Below are 16613 nucleotides of genomic sequence, written 5' to 3' on the forward strand. Positions count from 1 at the left end.
CAAGGGTGGAACTCAGTATATCATGCACGAACGGATCAGGAGATGACCGCCCTTGAAAAATCGAATTATTCACAGTTCCCAAGTAGAGGGGACATATCACACCATGCAGGGCCATTTTGGGGAGGCACCGGGGTCCCCAGGAATCAGAGGGAACAGGAGGGACATGTGGGCAGGAGCCTTCATTGTGGGAGCAGGCTTGGGTTTGTTTGACTAAATTCAGTGGGCTTTGGGGTAGAGGGGCTGTCCCTTGGTTGTCTGGTACCCGGCCCTGGGGTGACGAGGGGCAGGGGAGAGTGAGTCAGTGTGATAGGAAAAGGCATCGCTAGCTGCAGGGACCGACCAGCCCCGGGAGCCCATTTCCTCTCCAGAGTCAGCAAGGCCTCAGGTGCCAGAGCATCAGAAATACAGCAAATGAAAAGGCAGGATGAATTCAATCTCGAAAACATTACGCTAAGTGAAAGAAGCCAGGCCCATGAGCCACATACTGTACGATCCCATCTGTATGAAATGCCCAGAGTAGGTAGATCCCCAGAAATAGAAAGCGGGTCAGTGGTCACCCGGAGTGGGGGCGGGGAAGGAACGGGGAATGAGGGCAGAGGCTGATGAAACTGTTCTGGAACCACACAGAACAATGGCTGCACAACATTGTGAATGGACTAAAAGCCACGGAACCTTACGCTTTAAAACGGTTAACTTTATGTTCTATGAATTTCCCCTCAATTGGAAAAAAAAAAAAAAAGGATTAGAACTCAGGTCTTCCGAGTTCAGATTCACGTCAGGTGCCTGCAGGCCGTGTGCCAGCCCCACGGTAGACCCTTCGGCCCCACGATCCGCTCCAAAGGCAGGGGAGGTGGGCCCAACTTTGCATCGGGCCCCCTTGGCGGTGAGGGGACGGCGGTGGCCCCCCGTCCAGGGCTTGGGAGATTCAGACCGGGGCACCTGCTGCAAGCTGGCCCCTCGGGGCCCCTGACTCCCCGATTCTCTGTCCTCCCAGGGAAGCGACAGTGAGTACGAGGCTGACTCGACCCACCAGAAGGCCCACTCTTTTGTCAACCACTACATCAGCGACCCCACATACTATAACTCATGGCGGCGGCAGCAGAAGGGGATCTCGCGGGCGCAGGCCTACAGCTACACGGAGAGCGACTCGGGCGAGCCGGACCCCAACACCGTGGCCAACAGCAACAGCGCCCAGCAGGGCAGCCTCTTCCGGCCCAAGGCCAGTCGGACCCCAACGCCCCAGAACCCCCCGAACCCCCCGAGTCAGCAGAGCACCCTCTACCGCCCCCCCAGCAGCCTCACCCCCGGCTCCCGGGCTCCTATAGCAGGATTTTCCTCATTTGTTTGACGTCGGAAGGGGGAAAGGAAAGAAAAAAAAAAACGGCACCAAACTCCCCGTCCGCCCCTCCCCGCACTGCCTGCCAGAAAACAAAAACACCAAGAAACCAAGTCAACTTTTCACCTCCTGAGTTTATTTTTCCAGAGATTCCAGGGCCAGCAAAGCCGGTGTTGAGAAGGAGGAGAAGGAAGCCATGAGGGAGGCTCTGCGTGGCCGACGGTTGGTCGGCTCCAGATTGTGGGGTTCTCTGATCCCTTTGCAGACTGTGCTCAGAGTCGGGGCTGCTGGACCGGGCCTGAGAGAGGTGGCAGGGCGGCGAGAAAGCTGAGGCCAGGAGAGCTGTAGGGCAGCGTGCTGAGGGGACGAGAAGCTTCTGGAAGTCCTGACAGCTGCCCCTTCCATATGTGCTGGGGCCCTGGGCCCACAGCTGACTGCTGGTGTGCAAGGCTGGTGTGCAAGGCTGGGCATCCCTGTGGGAGGGCAAAGCTCACCTTCTCTCTCTGCACCCGCCCACCCCTCCCCATGCATCACTGGCAGGCCTCGGACAGACGGATGGACGGCCTGGCCCCCTGGCCTGCTCCTCACACTCTGCTGTCCCCTCCCTGGCTCAACGTCTCCACCAAGCATCTGGTTTATTTAGAAAAAGGAAACTAACAAAGGGGTGAGAGTCTGCCTAGCTAGCTCTTTGTTTCTTATACACTCTTTTTGTGGTGAATCCAAGGAAGAGGGGCCTGGGGGGGTGGGGGGGGTGGGGAGAGCCCCCCCCCCCCCAGCACCACTGAACCCAGCTATGGCTTTACTTGAATTCACTTTCCTGAGCGCAGACCAGGAGAGGTGAACCCGGGGGGCAGAGGTACAGGGCACTGGCCAGGCATCACTGGGATAACTGGGCCCTAAGGCAGGAAATGAAGAACGTTAAGAAAGAAGCTTGACTACTCTCTTTCTTCCCTCCTGAAAGGAAGCTTCTTAGACAAGGAAGTTCGGCAGGCACAGGACTGGGGAGCTAGGCAGGGTGAGGAATGGCCATCTAGGCAGACACACCCCTGTCCCTAGATAGATCCCTTCCTCCTGAGACACACACACAGGTCCCCCATGCACTTGGCAGGGAGAAGGGTCTAGAGATCCTCTCCAAGACAAATCCCTGTGGGTCCTAGCCAAACGGGACACTCACTCCACACACGGGATGTGTGGTCCCTCTCGCTCTCACCCTGGAGCGATCCACATCTAAAACACATCCCCCCCCCACCCCGCCAAGCACAGGGGTACAGAAGCCCCGAGGGGTGGGCCAAGCCCCTGGTCTAGAAACCAGAGCTCCCAGAATTTGCCTGGTCAGCCCAGCACCCGGTTTACAAAGAGTCAAGTGCCCCCAGCAGGCCCAGCGCCGCGGGTTTGGGTGGACGGCTGCCTCCGGGAGAGGAGAGGGTCCTGCAGGGACCTGTTCGGTTCCGCGTGGGGCCCTCCGTGGGACAGGGCTCTCTGGGGGTGCCACACATAGGCCCCATCTCGGGGGCTGAGGGGAACGGTTAGGGGAGGCCTGAGAGGGGGATTTGGGGAGCAAGCCAAGGAAAGCGAGGGTCTGCACCCAGCCCCACAGGCCAACACCAGCTGAGGGGGCTCTGGGGAGGGAAGTTCACTGGCCCGGGCTGTGAGGACACAGGCCCGAGCTCTGCCCTGTACACACAGCTCATGTCTCCATGGTAGCACATCGGCTGGCGTGTGATCTCCCGCTTCCTCCTCCTTTTTCATCTCATCTTTTTTTAACAACCTCATCCTTTTCCTTATCTGCTGTGTGTTTAGCCATTTATGGAAGTTCCCAGTTTGCACTGGGGAATGAATTGAGCCCAGCGCAGGGGGGGCTCTGGGTGTGTGTGTGGGGTGGGGGGAGGTGGGACGAGTGAAGCCCTGTGTGTGTGTGTGTGTGTTTGTGCACGCGCATGTGTGTACTGCACACGAGGCCACATTTCCTTTGCCTTTCATGGATTGCCTGGGGCACTGAGATGTGCACCCTCCCCTCCCCACACGCTCCTTCACGCCCACACTGACACACCCATGCACACTCAGCAAGGTGCCCGTGCACGCCTGGGCTCACGCACACACACGCACACACACACACATCCAGGCGTGTGTTCGCAAAGAGGCTTGCGATTCCTTCTGATGGCCGAAGCTGTCTGTGCCCCGTGAGGCCCGGGCAGCCGGGGTCCCTGCCCCCGAAGGCAGCCGGGATCGGTTGTCTCAGGGGGCGAGGACGCTGCGCAAGCCGGAAGGCAGGCACGGCCCAAGGTGAACGTCCAAGCCCTCAGTCCACATCCACCCACCCAAAATGTTGCCCCGCCGCCCCACCCGCATCGGGAAGCCCAGGTCTCCCGCCGTGGAGCTCTAGAGTTCTTAGAGGACATCTCTGCCCTCGTTTACATATCTGCTGGGGCAGTGGAGGCCCTCCACCCCCCGGCCAGACCCCCGGCCGCATGAGAACGGTGTGCTGGGTGGGCACTGCCCGTGGGTAACAGGGAACTTCCCTGGGCCGATGATGCCGGGGCCCCTGTCTGCGTGATCACCTGCAGCAGGTTCACAGCAGGACCCCTCTGTGTCCTTGGCTCTGCCTCACCGTGCCCCTGGGGAAACCTGGGGTCCACCCGGCAACCTGCGCTTGGCCCCCCAGCGCCGCCACGCCTCCAGCGTGCAAGCCGTTCAGCACCCAGGCTGCCAAGACGAACCAGAAAGCGGCTCCGGTTCCAGAAGCACCTTTCTCCCAGGGCCCCGGGGAGCTTGCAAACCCAGGCTGCCTGTCTCGTCCCCTCACCTGACACTGCCGTGACTCAGAAGGAACAAGGACACTTCTGGCTGCCCCCGCCCAGAGCACCGCTGGCTCGAGGCCTTCTGTCTCTGCCCACACCTCCCTGGGCAGAGCTTTTAAAGGTGCCAGAGCCTCCCAGAGCCCACTTGGGGCAGGGGCTCCCCTCACCTTCCCATGGTGCCCATGGCGTGAGGGGCCGGAGGACAGGAACGGGGGCGACCTCCCCCCCGACCCCAACCCTAGCAGCAGTCGCCCGATCCGAGTGCCTCTGCATGGTCCTGCCCAGTGGCAAACCTGCCCACCACCCAGAGCACACATGCCCTCTCTTGGGACCACCCCCTTCTCTTTGTTTCCGTAAGAATAACCAAAAGCATTCAAACGTGTTACCTTTCTTTATACACATAGACTCCAAAAACAAAAACCCAACACAAATCTTTATTTTTTGATTTAAAAGATATAATAAATTATGGGGAGAGTATTCATTGTGGCAGGTGTCTCTATCTGTAAGAAAAAATATATATATCTATACGTCACATAGCTTGTTAGCGGGTTTATTTTTTAAATGAAAGGTAAGAACGAAATTGATTTGAAATATATACTACGAGATGTCCCATGGCCTGTCAAACTTGTCAGTATTTTATAAATAAACTTTTTTTTTTTTTTTTTTTTTTTTTGGAGTTCTGAAGTGACATTTATTTATTCTTCTCCTCCCTGGAGGGTTAAGTGGGGACTGCTACCCTCGCATCATGCTGAAGCAATCCAGTGTTAGCCAGGCTGTGTTTTTGTAGCAACAGGGGTCCCACTCACTTGCCTTCTCAATTCGTAGGTGAGTGGCCATCCGTGCCTTCAAATGAAGCGCGCTATTTTATTTATTTTACGCTTTGAGGATAAGAGCCACCCAGATCACAACAAATGAGAGGCAACACGGCACTGATGGATGACATTAGCTAACACTTGTGTGCCATTCACTGTCGGCCAGACACTGTTCTTACCGCTTTACACTGATTACCTCGGGGAGTCCTGACAGTACCTTCCGGAGGGAAACCGGATCAGGGAGAATTTAAGTGGCTTCCTTGAGAATTGGAAAAGCCGGGGTTTGCCCTAAAGCCGTCTGGCCCCAGAGGCGTTGGCTGCCTCTGTGATATTTTAAGGCCAGTTCCTTGCCCATGTTCATCTTCATTCCTACCAAGCCAGCACCGCAGACCCTGATGTGGGTGTTTCAGGAGCCACCGTGGTACTTGGTGGAATTAACCTAGTTAGTCCCCCTGGGTTGAGAGGGAGGGCTTGAATGGCTGAGTTTCTGAGTACCGTGGTGTTGGTATTACACGATCCCACATTTCTCCCACATACAGTCAGATTCAAATAGAAAGGGAACTAAGGACAAACGATGGGAATATTCATGGAAGGCCACTCGATGAGCAGACTTATTTTACAAAGTCGACTGTGTAATGTACATCAGACACTCCCACAGAGACTGCTCAACTAATCCAAACGAAGCAGGGAATTTAAAAATCTACATATATACACCCTTGTGTGCTATTTTTTCTTAAAACACACATGTAAATTCATTCACCAATCTGTTCATGTTGGGCCGTGGCGTTTTTCTTTTCCCAAGAATGGGCTCCATAGATACAGTTCTTTGTTGCTTTTCTTACATAAATCACATCTATCATGGATCATCAGTGAATTCCAGTCTGTTTCTTTAAAAGAAAGCAAAAATGTATAGAAATTATGGATTGAGGACTTGCAGTGTCCAGTTCCACATGCAGGGAGCTTGGAAGTCACCTAGCTGGAAAACGCATCAGTAGAAAACTCCTGAATCTTAGACATTGGGTGGAGGGGGGCGTCCCTGGGAGGAGAGTGAAGCCTGCTTTTCAGAGTGTATCACTCATGCTGGAAACCAACAGGATCCTCTAATTAGGGCCATTTAAGGAAAATGTTGCAAAATTGCAGTAAAGCGCCGGGGAGCTCAAGGAACACCACGGGACCCAAAGTCAAGATCACCTGGTGCCATTACCCGCCCAGGCCTGCAGAGGACAGAAGAGGAAGTTACTGGAACCTGCAGACAGAGGAGGCTGGATGGAGAGAGAGATGCCGCACAGGGGCCAGTTGGGAGCCGGAGAAGCACCACCTCCCAACCTGGGCCTGGCTCGCCTTCCGTCCGTCCTCCAGCCTCCCTTTTGGGCTCCTTATGATCCAAATTCAGCAGGAAGTCAGAGGGCGATGGGATGCAGTCCATGTGGGCCGGCCTCCCCCCGGGGGTGCAGAGAAAGGTGGACAGGAAGGTCACCCAGTGGCTGGCGGGCCCACAGCAGCGCTTAGGTGTGTCTTCTGATGCTCATGTCCCCGTGGAAGTTCCACCCTTCCACTCAATTCTCTTACTCTTTTTTCAACGTTGAAGAGTGGAATTAGACCCAAATAGGCTTGCTGGGAGCTTCCGCCAGAATAGGTGGGATTTTCTGGCATATTCTAGAATTTAAAAGGTCTTTGACTTTCAGTTGGCTGCAATCGCCTGCACTAGCCGGAGGAGCAGTTGACCTTTACTGACCGCATCCCACCCCCGAGCACTGTGCTGAAGGCCCCTTTCTGCACTCCATTAATCCTCACAGCAGCCCCATGATGCAGGAATTCGCCTCTTGCTCATTTACCAGAGAAGGACACCCAGACGTGGAAAGCCAGGTAAGTGTGAGAGCCAGAACTGGACCCCAGGCCTGCCTGGCTTCCCTGCACACGACCCCTCTCCCCCCACCGTCCCTTAACCACCAAGCAGCCTCCAGCCAGGGGTCAGACACTGCTCGACCTGGACGTCTGGGGAGCCCTCCACATTCTGGAAGGATGCAGGCCAGGCAGGAAACATTGTTTCAAGATAGCGACCTTCACAGGGGTGGACAAACGTTTTCCCTAAAAGGCCAGGTGGTAAATATTTCAGGCTTTTCGGGCCACATGGTCCGTGTCCTAGCAAGGAAGCAGCCAGAGAAGGTAAATACATGAATGGGTAGCTGTGTTCCCATCAAGTTTTATTTAGGGACACTGAAATTAGAATTTTCTGTAATTCTCACGTGTACTGCAATATCATTCTGGTTTTTATTTTTTCTGGATCATTTTAAAAATGTAAAAATCATTCTTAGCGCATGGGTCATATAAAAACAAGTGGCGTTTGCTGACCCCTGTTCTAAAGTGGCTTCTGGTCAAGTCCATGTTTGCTGGAAGCTCTGTGGCATGACCCCCAGATAAGGGAGTCAAAGGTACCATAGTAGGTTGACTTATGAACCCCTGAAATCCATGTCCACCTGGAACCGCAGAACATGACCTTATTTGGAGGTAGGTTCTTTGCAGATACAATTATTTAAGATGAGGTCATACTGGCGTAGGGTGGGCCCTAAATCCAACAAGTGGTGTCCTTATAAGAAGAGGAGAGGACACAGAGAGACACACACGCGGGAAAGCCCATGTGAACACAGATGCAGAGATGGGAGTGGCGTGTCTACAAGGCAAGGAACGCCAAGGACTGCAAGAGCCACCAGAAGCTGGAGGAGGCCAGGAAGGAGGCTCCCCTAGAACCTTCAGAGCGAGTGTGGTCCTGCCGACACCTTGATTTTGGACTTCCAGCCACCAGAACCGGAGAGAATAAAATTGTGTTGGTCTCAGCCAACGCCCGTCTACAGTACTTGGTTACGGCAGCCCTGGAGAACGCATCATCGGCTCTCCCTGGAGCTCCAGTGTGTGCCTTTTATCTTGGAGGGTTTAGGTTCAACAGACTCACATAGGCTGGCAGTGTCCCAGGACCAGGCACCTCCCAGACCTCAGGCCTCCCTTCCGCTCCCACCCCCAGCTGTCTTAGCTTTCTGTAGAAGAGCACCAGCCAGCCCTGAATTAAATTGGCAACTATGGGATGCTTGTTTTCCTGTTTCTCCCCAACCTCCCCCCTTCTTAAATTGTTTCCACCTCTCAGTAAGAGCCAAATAACAGTCATTCCCTGAGGTCAGGAAAAACCCTCACCCGCCACCAATCTGCAAAATATTAATCACAGACGCCGGTGACCAGAATTCTTTGGCGGGGAGGCTCTCTCCCTCTGTGGCCATTGCTGGGTAAGTGCAGAGGGAGTGGCAGGACCTACCTGCTTGTTTGGGTCTGGCACAGTGCCTGGTAGGTGGGGACACCGCATACCCTCACAAAGCAAGGCTCCACATTCCCCAACTTCTGCTAGGAGCCAACAGTACATCACCAGATGGAAGACACCCGGATGTGGTCAAGGACATGGGTACATACGAACAAGAGCTCACCCTTGGCCAAACGCTTTCCTAGCCACTTTGCACAAATTAACTCATTCTGTGTCACAAAGGCAGGAACTGAAACACAGAGGGTCCAAGTAACCCGCCTGAAGTGACAGGGCCAGGGCCCCCAGGGATGCCCCCCATGCCTGGGGACTGCCCCAGCCAAAACACCAGGGGTTCCAGCTTGAAGACAGCCCCTGGGGGCGAAGGGAGCTGCCCACACTCCTGCCTGAGACCCGGAGCTAGAGCCTGTCCCCTAACTCCCAGTGCTGGCCTGCTTCCCATCCATGGTCTCTTCTGCAGAGAAAAATCACTGGTCTAGTTCAAGGCTCCCAGGATGACCCTGAACTACAGTTGGCGATCTTGGATTGTTTACTTTGGTGGCATGGGTTGTAAAGGGATTTGGCCAATAGCAGGGAAGATCCGGAGGGCTCTAGAAAACGGATGGGAATGGTGGGAAGTCAGAGAAGCCACCTCAGAAGTGGTCCCCACGTCATTTCTTGGAAGGAAATCGGTGGGGCGGGGCCGAAGGAGGCGGAGGGTGGGCGGGGTGACCCGTGGGGGCGGGGCTGGGCGAATGACCACATCTGTTTGCAGTTTTCCAGCTCACCTCCCCACTCCTCCTCACCCTGCCCTCTGCAATCAGCCAGCTGTCTGTGCTTGTCCGGCCTTGTCCTCCTGCCTAGACCCATCCTGCATACACTGGGCCCTGAATCAGAGGCCGGCTCCTTTCCGTGGCCTTCTGTCACCTCTTGGGGTGGGGGGTGGAGTTGTTTCCGTCCTGACACCGTGACTGCACCTGAGGGGGAGTTCCTGGGGTCCTGCCGCAGGGAGTTTCCTCTGCACAGCCTGGACCAGGGCTGCAAGGCCATACAGGAGAGAAGCAGGCTGAGTGTAAGGGACACACAGCGATGCACGGTGACAAGATGACAACTGACATTGGACCTCAGAGAAGGGAGACTCAGGAAGTGGGTCAGCGGCAGAACCCGCTGCCCTCCGGAAAGGGGCAGGTCTCCCTGACTGCTGCCACTGGGAGGGGGTGAGGTGGGGTGAGAAGCCCATGTTCCAGGCTTTTCTGATTCTTCGAGAACCAGAAACCCAAATTTTATGTGAATTTCCCTTATGCCTAAATGTTAACAACTATAGGTACATATATATATAGTAAGCTTTGTTGTGGCAGATCAAATCTTCCCCAAATGATTGCAAAAGATCTCCCATCTCATGTGCTCTTCTTATAATGTAACTCTAACACCCCTCCATCCAAAAATGGAGCTGATGTTCCCTCTCTGTGAACCTGGTTGAGGGGGGCATAGGACTAGAGCAGAAATGAGGCTATGTGACTTTCAGGGTCGTCGTTATGGGATGAACTGTGTCACCCCAAAAGATGTCTGAGTCCTAACCCCCAGGACCTGTGAATGTGACCTTCTTTAAAAATAGAGTCTTTACAGATGATCAAGTTAAGATGAGGTGGGTTCTAATCCAAGATGATTGGCGTCCTTATAAAAAGGGGAAATTGGACACAGAGAGAGATATGCACAGAAGGAAGACAGTGTGGAAATGCAGGAAGAGGGCCAGGGGAAGACAGAGGATTAGGGGTGATGGATCTACAAGCCAAGGGATGCCTGAGTCCACCAGAAGCTAAGAGAGAGCATGGAACAGCTTCTCCCTCACAGCCTCAGAAAGAACCAACTGGGTTGGCAGCTTGATTTTGAACTTCTTTGAGAGAATTAATTTCTGTTAAATCACCTGTGTAGTTTGTTATGACAGCCCTAGGAGACCAATACAGTCATGAAAGATCATATAGTTTCTGTCTGGTTCTTTCAGGATGCTTGAGCTTTGGCACTTGGCCGCCATCTTGTGAGGAAGCCCAAACTACCCCACGTGGAAAAGCCATACATAGGAGTTCTGGCTGATAGCCAGAATTAACCACCAGAGTGAAGGTGAGCCAGTCTGATTCTGGCCCCCAACCACTGAGTCACACTACCCATACCAACCCACTTCTACCTGCCCACCCCCCAACCCTGTCTTCAGTCTTCCCAGCTGAGACCTCTTACATCATGAAACAGAAACAAGCCACTCTTTCTGTGCTTAGTCTCAATTCCCGGGACCCATAGAATCTAGAAGCATAATAAAATGACTGCTTGAAAGGGGTTTGTTTTGCAATAATAGTAACCAGAACAGCTGTGCATGCAAACAGACTATATCTTCAGGCTGCATCCAACCCACAGGACACCAGTTTGCCTTTGGATCAGATCACAAGGTTGTCGTGGGCTCCGCAAGCCTAAAAAGTTGCCCAACCTGGAGTCATGCCTTCTCCATACCTTTGGGGAAAGGGGGCCACGAAATGAAATGAAAGGGTAGAAAAGAATGGGGATGAGCTGGGTTGCTAGGACAGGGTCATCCAGGTGGGGACAGGGTGTGTGTGTGCAAGAAGTCACCCTCAACTAGCAACGATCCCATGTCAAGATCCCAGATTCCAACAGATGCTGCTTGCCTGGTTGTGTAGAAGACAGAGCTCTGCAAAGCACCTGCAGCCCCCATTGGGGTATGGGCTCACAGGGCTTTCTGGAGATCCAATGAACTAATATATGCAAAACCCCCAGAGGAGTGCCTGGAACCTTGTGGAAACTGACCTGTCCTGAGCGCTTACTATCGTTAGGATTGGTGTTGTAAATTTCAGTGTCCTGAAGCCTTGGGATCTCCCAGAAGACCCTCAAGAGGTAAAGCAGGTGGGGCTCTGGGAGCCTCAACCCACTGCAAATTCAGTAGGAGGACCACCTCGATCTGTTTTAGATCATGTACAGTTTCACTTGAGGGGTCGAGACGAGTCCCTACTTACAAAAATAAAATCTTTGAAAACCACCCATGCAGCAGGACAAGTGCTGGCCCAGGGTTAGAAGAACTCATGCATTGCCCCAGGTTCTGCTAGTAGAGGGCTGTGTGACCTTGGAAAAGTCCGTTCACTTCTCTGGATTTTATTTTCTGTTCTGTACAGTGGGTGGCCTAGGTGATTGCTAGCATTCTAATCATTAGCCCTAAAGTAGCCAAACTACGTGCTTGGAAAGAAGGGGAAAATATTCTCTCGTGCAAATTTCCATGCAATTATTTTATTATAGATTTAATTACAAGGCTCATATGCCTCCTCATCCCGCTCTCTCTTCCGGTTATCTTATGGCCTTGCATGAGCTAAGTTTGCTTTGCTGGAGGAATCCCTGCTTGCCACTCCGCCAAGACTTCATTTGTTACCCAGAAACTCCACTGGTCTGGGCCTGGGGCTATCAGCTGCCTGAAACCCAGTCCTCATTGCTGGCTTACCTAACATGTCCACTGTCTTCGGCCACAACTGGCTTGTGAACGTGACAGAAGACTTGGGGAGAGGAGAAAACTAGCATCCTGTGGCATCAGGCCGGGAAGTGTAAATAAATTAGCCTTGACATCAGGCTGAGTTATTGTTATGACTCAAAGGCTTTGCAGGACCCGAGGAAGGACACACATACACAAACACACACACACATGCAAGACAACACTTATAGGAAACGGAAAACTCTAGAGAGAACCAACCCCGTAGCCACAATGAGGGGCTTTGACAATTACGCCCAGCCCAGAAACACGTTTTATGGCACCTCTGCCTCATTCTCCCCACAAGAAGGGACACCAAAATGCCAGACCCTTTTCCACTCCTGCGGCTTCTTTGCAGTCACTGGCTGAAGACATAGTCACATCAGCTTGAATGTGGGGACAGAGGACAGAGGAGAGACAGATCTTTTACAACCTGTTTGTTCCAGAAGAACCTCCCTCCAGGTGCCTATGGGGGCTAGGAAAGTATAGGGAAATCCTGGGGTCAGAAAGAAGTATACAAGCCTCAGGTCAACCCAGGGATCTGGGATCTGGGGGCTCTGTGCAAAGGAAGGGAAGGAGGTAGGAGGGCCCCAACCAGAGGCATAAGCACAAGGACCTCCTGATTTGACGGGGCTGTTCCTTTAAGCGCTTGGCACATGTGGGCCCACGTGTCACATCACATAGGGGCAGAGAAGATGCTGAGTGACGCCTTCGGTTCTGGGTACCCTCCTCTTCACCCCTGGGCCATGCACTGAGCTCCAGGAAGGAATTTAATTGGGGTCTCTGGTGTGGATGTGGGCTGGTAGAGACAGGGTATGGGAGGTGGAAGAGGACATGGCTGGGGCCTCCCAAGAACCGCCTGGAGTCAAGGAGTGTCAGTTCTCCTTAATGATGTAGAACCTTCCTGGGCTTGATAGGGATTTGTATCTGCTTGGATAGGTGCCCAGTCTCCCCTAGCGACTTTCCCTTGCCCACTGTGACCCAGTATAGTCACAGGACCATTCATGCTTCAGCTGGAATCTGTCTCCCTTCCTGCTGTCGTGTGGTTTTGTGGCTGGAACCCTGGGCTCCAAGGCTTGACCACTTAGGCTTTTTTCCAGTCTAGGATCCGGACTTACTAGCAGTGGGACCTTGGGCAGGTTGCTTAGCCTTTTCTGTTTTTAATCTGATACATGGGAGTAATAGCAACTACTCCATAGGACAGAGATGTAGAATTCTTAACTCAGAGTAAACTACTCGACAGGTGACAGCGACCTTGTCTTTTCTAAGTGCCCCCGTTAGGCTAGTTTGCCTCTGATCTGGGCTCTTGAGGCAGAGACAAGCCTTTTCTGGGCACAGACAAAAGCTCTTTCCTTCCCCCCAGTTGCTTTTCTTTCCACCTTTTCAGGGGCCCAGGAGGATTTCTGGTTATCAGGGGCTGCCCTCCAGCAGAGCTGGGTGTCTGCCCACCCCTCTCCAGAGACAATTAGAGAAAGCTCTGGGAGAGCCCCTCCCCGGCCACCCCGAGCCCGACCGACTCCTTTATCAGAAGTCCAAGACTGCCTCTTATAGATAATGTCATTCATTCTCTTTCTGTTAGCTCGATTCTGGGAAACACTGATGGAATGGGCCCACTCTCTGCTCAAGGGGGAAGACGCTCAGGAACAAACTTAGTCCCAGAGGTCTAACTTGAGCCCTGCATTTTGAGACCAGCCAGCGTCCACATTGGGAGCCCTCGTGGGGCCCCAGCCTGATGCTGAACACTGGCCTGCATTATCTACCAACCTCATGCCAACTCCAAGTGACTCAAGTGACTTCTTTCAGGTCAATACAGTGACATTTGGGATCTGAACCCAGATGGGCCTCAGGCATCTGCTTTCCCAATCGGGACCTGCAGGTCCTCGGAGCGCCAAGAGAGGAGCCCTCCGTTTCTTGCTTTTCCCCGGGGGTGGAGGGGGGGGTTGTCATTGGTGGTTGAAGCGCTGGGCTTCAGAAATCTGGAGACCACATGAAACATTCCTTCCAGGGTCCCTGCTTCTGAGACTCACTGTCTTTAGCTGAAGTCTATGCTCATTTTCTGAAGAACCGGCAACCCTGACTGTATCTTTTTTGCCCATCCTTTTCTCCCTCCCAGATAAACAAGGTATTTCATATCATCTCCCACCTCCCTGGAAATGTCCCAGCTCAGTGGTCAGGGGCAGCATGTTAATAACCAGACAATGCACAGTGACATACAAAACCCCTAGTAGGGGGAGGGGGGCGCTCTCTGTCTTTTCCCGTGGCAGGATAGAGGAGGGGACCCAGAGGCTAAAGTCTGACTTAACAACAATAAGAGAAACCAGGGTCCCTTACTTTGGACTTGACAGTTCACAAAGCAAGGTCACATGCTTTATCTCCTTCCATCCTTCTGATAAACTCCTGAGGTCGGACTGTTGTTGTCCCCTCCTTACAGATATGACTCAAAGAGACTAAGTGACTCCCCCAAGGTCACACAACCCTGATGTTCTGACCCCACATCTGGACTCATTTCCAGTAAATTCCATGGCCTCTCTGCTCTGTCCCCACCCCTTGACCGCACCTCATCACCTTCTTCAGGTCCAGCTCAAGCCGACTGCCACCTTGTGCCTCCAGAGAGTCCCCAGCCTGGTGAGCAGCGTGTCTCCCTCACCAAGGAGGGCCAGGGGGCCTCTGAGACACAGCGCCTCCCTCAGCCCCTGAGCCCTGGGACCTGCCATCCTGGGAGGATCCCTGACCCTGGGGATGGCCCAGCGAGGTCACCGTGGGGTCACCAGCCAGAGCTCAGTTCAAGGCTGGGGTTGCAGGTGGGAGAAGAGAGGGATACAGGGCTCTGGACTCTGCTCATCCATGCATCTGCCCAATGTACGTATGCCAACCCACAATGGAGATTCCAACACCGACCAGATACCATCCTGACCCCAAGAGCCTGTGGGGATGAATTGCTGGTTTCCTCTCTGGGTACACTGGCTGCCCCAAAGCCCGGATGTGGGTTAAATCCCTCAGAAGGGGGTTTATGCCCCTGGAGCCTGGGGCAAAAGAGCCCCCACCCCAGAGGCAGACTTTCCCCCAAGGTGGTGAAGGGCCTTGCCCTGACGGCAGGCTCTCTGCCAGTAGCCTGGTATCCTGGGGATCTTGCCAGGTTGCATGGCAGAGTTTCCCCCCGGCCCTGTGAAAGGGCTCCAGGTGGTTCCCTAGCGCAGGGAACCAAGGCATGAAAGAGCCCTGGCCCAGCCAGGTGGGCAGGAATAGCCAAGGGTGGGCAGGGTCTCAGATCACCAAGGCTCCAAGCTGTGATGCGCTGAGGGGTCCACCCTGGACCACCTCAGGCCCTGGTGATGCACTGAGGGGTCCACCCTGGACCACCTTGGCTAACCTCAGTGGGGGGAAAATGGTGAGGGGACTCAGGATATAGATGGGAGGCCATAGGTCAGGTCCCTCCAGAAAGAAAAATGACCTGCCCAGAGTCATACTTTAGGGCAAACCTGACTAGAGTAACAGAAGTAGGATTAAGCAACCTAATGTAACGTACTCTCTTGAAAGCTGGGGCAAAAGAATATGAACTGTGGGCGCCTGGGTGGCTCAGTTGGTTAAGCGACTGCCTTCGGCTCAGGTCATGATCCTGGAGTCCCGGGATCGAGTCCCGCATCGGGCTCCCTGCTCGGCAGGGAGTCTGCTTCTCCCTCTGACCCTCCCCCCTCTCATGTGCTCTCTCTCTCTCATTCTCTCTCTCAAATAATAAATAAAATCTTAAAAAAAAAAATTAAAAAAAAAAAGAATATGAACTGAGATGCCCAGAACCCAATGTTAATAAAGCACGGAGGTGTGTGTTTGGGATGGGTGGGTGCCTTGGGAGGCGGCGGTGGGGCAGGCCCATGCAGTTTAAGGAGCACGTGAACACAAACCCTCAGCGCAGGTCCCAGCAGCTCCAACAGGCAGAGACACACGCCCAGGCCTAAAAGCTTATAGGTCAAGTTACAGCGAAGGTGCAGTTAAGACCTCAAATCCCTCTCCAAAGTCAGGGGCTTAGAGCTTGCCAGAAATTTCAAGGTAGCTATTCAAGCTTCAAGTTCCTCATTTTGCTAACTTCCTCCTCACACGCACCCCGTGTCCGAGCCGATCGGGCTGTGCGCACGGATTATCAGTAGACAGCTCTGGTCTGAAAGGTTGGAGCAAAACTTAGCCTCAGTAGATACTTAGGAGGCAAAGGCCCCTAGAAATTCACAGGTCTGGGACCGTGAACATCAGGGACAATTAACACTGTCTTTCAATCAAGCCTCCCCACCAGGGTCCTGGCAGTGCAGTGGGGACCACCGTCTAGCAGCACCTACCACGCTCCTGGGGTGGGGGGTGGGGGGCAGGCGGAGAGACAGCCTACATCCCCTGTGGGCATCCTGAAGGCAGGGTTGGGTTTTACACATCTTTGCCCCAAAGGCAAACCACAATGAATGGCAAATGCTTGAGGAAGGAGCCTCCCCGGCACCGCACGCACTGAATTCTGATAAGGAGCGGCAGAATTACAAAGGGGTGAGGACTTTGTCCTGGAGGTATGCTTAATTGCTGTGTAATCTAACTGGGAAGGGCAAACCCCAGACACCTGTAAAAAGGACAACAAATTGCTGAACAGCTGACCCTAAAAGACAAAATAATGTGTTAAAAATGGAGGGAAGGAGGGGGCGGGGGCGGTGCCCCAGCGAATCAGGTAAGTTTTCTCCAGACAGAGAAGACTAAGCTGTGGTTTCAGGACCGCCAGTAGCGGGGCTGAAGAGCTTACAGCTGTCAGCAGTGTGGGGTAAGGCACCAGCCCAAAGGGGCCCACGGCAGGATCCCACGGCAGGATCCCACGGAAAGCCACGTGGGCTGGGAGCGGAGG

General features: G+C 53.7%; 1 protein-coding gene across 1 annotated transcript in view; it reads left to right on the top strand.

Annotated features, from left to right (window-relative positions):
• The window catches only part of SDK2 (sidekick cell adhesion molecule 2), a 131967-nt gene extending 130619 nt beyond the window's left edge, over positions 1 to 1348 (top strand). The window contains exon 45 of the mRNA XM_035026354.1: positions 995 to 1348. Within this exon, the coding sequence (XP_034882245.1) occupies positions 995 to 1348 (354 nt within the window). The remainder of the gene's footprint in view (positions 1 to 994) is intronic.
• Positions 1349 to 16613: the final 15265 nt, after the last annotated feature.

The sequence above is a fragment of the Mirounga leonina genome, unplaced genomic scaffold (genome assembly GCF_011800145.1).
Source record: "Mirounga leonina isolate KUSES-001 unplaced genomic scaffold, KU_Mleo_1.0 Mir_197, whole genome shotgun sequence".
In the NCBI taxonomy this organism is placed as follows: domain Eukaryota; kingdom Metazoa; phylum Chordata; class Mammalia; order Carnivora; family Phocidae; genus Mirounga; species Mirounga leonina.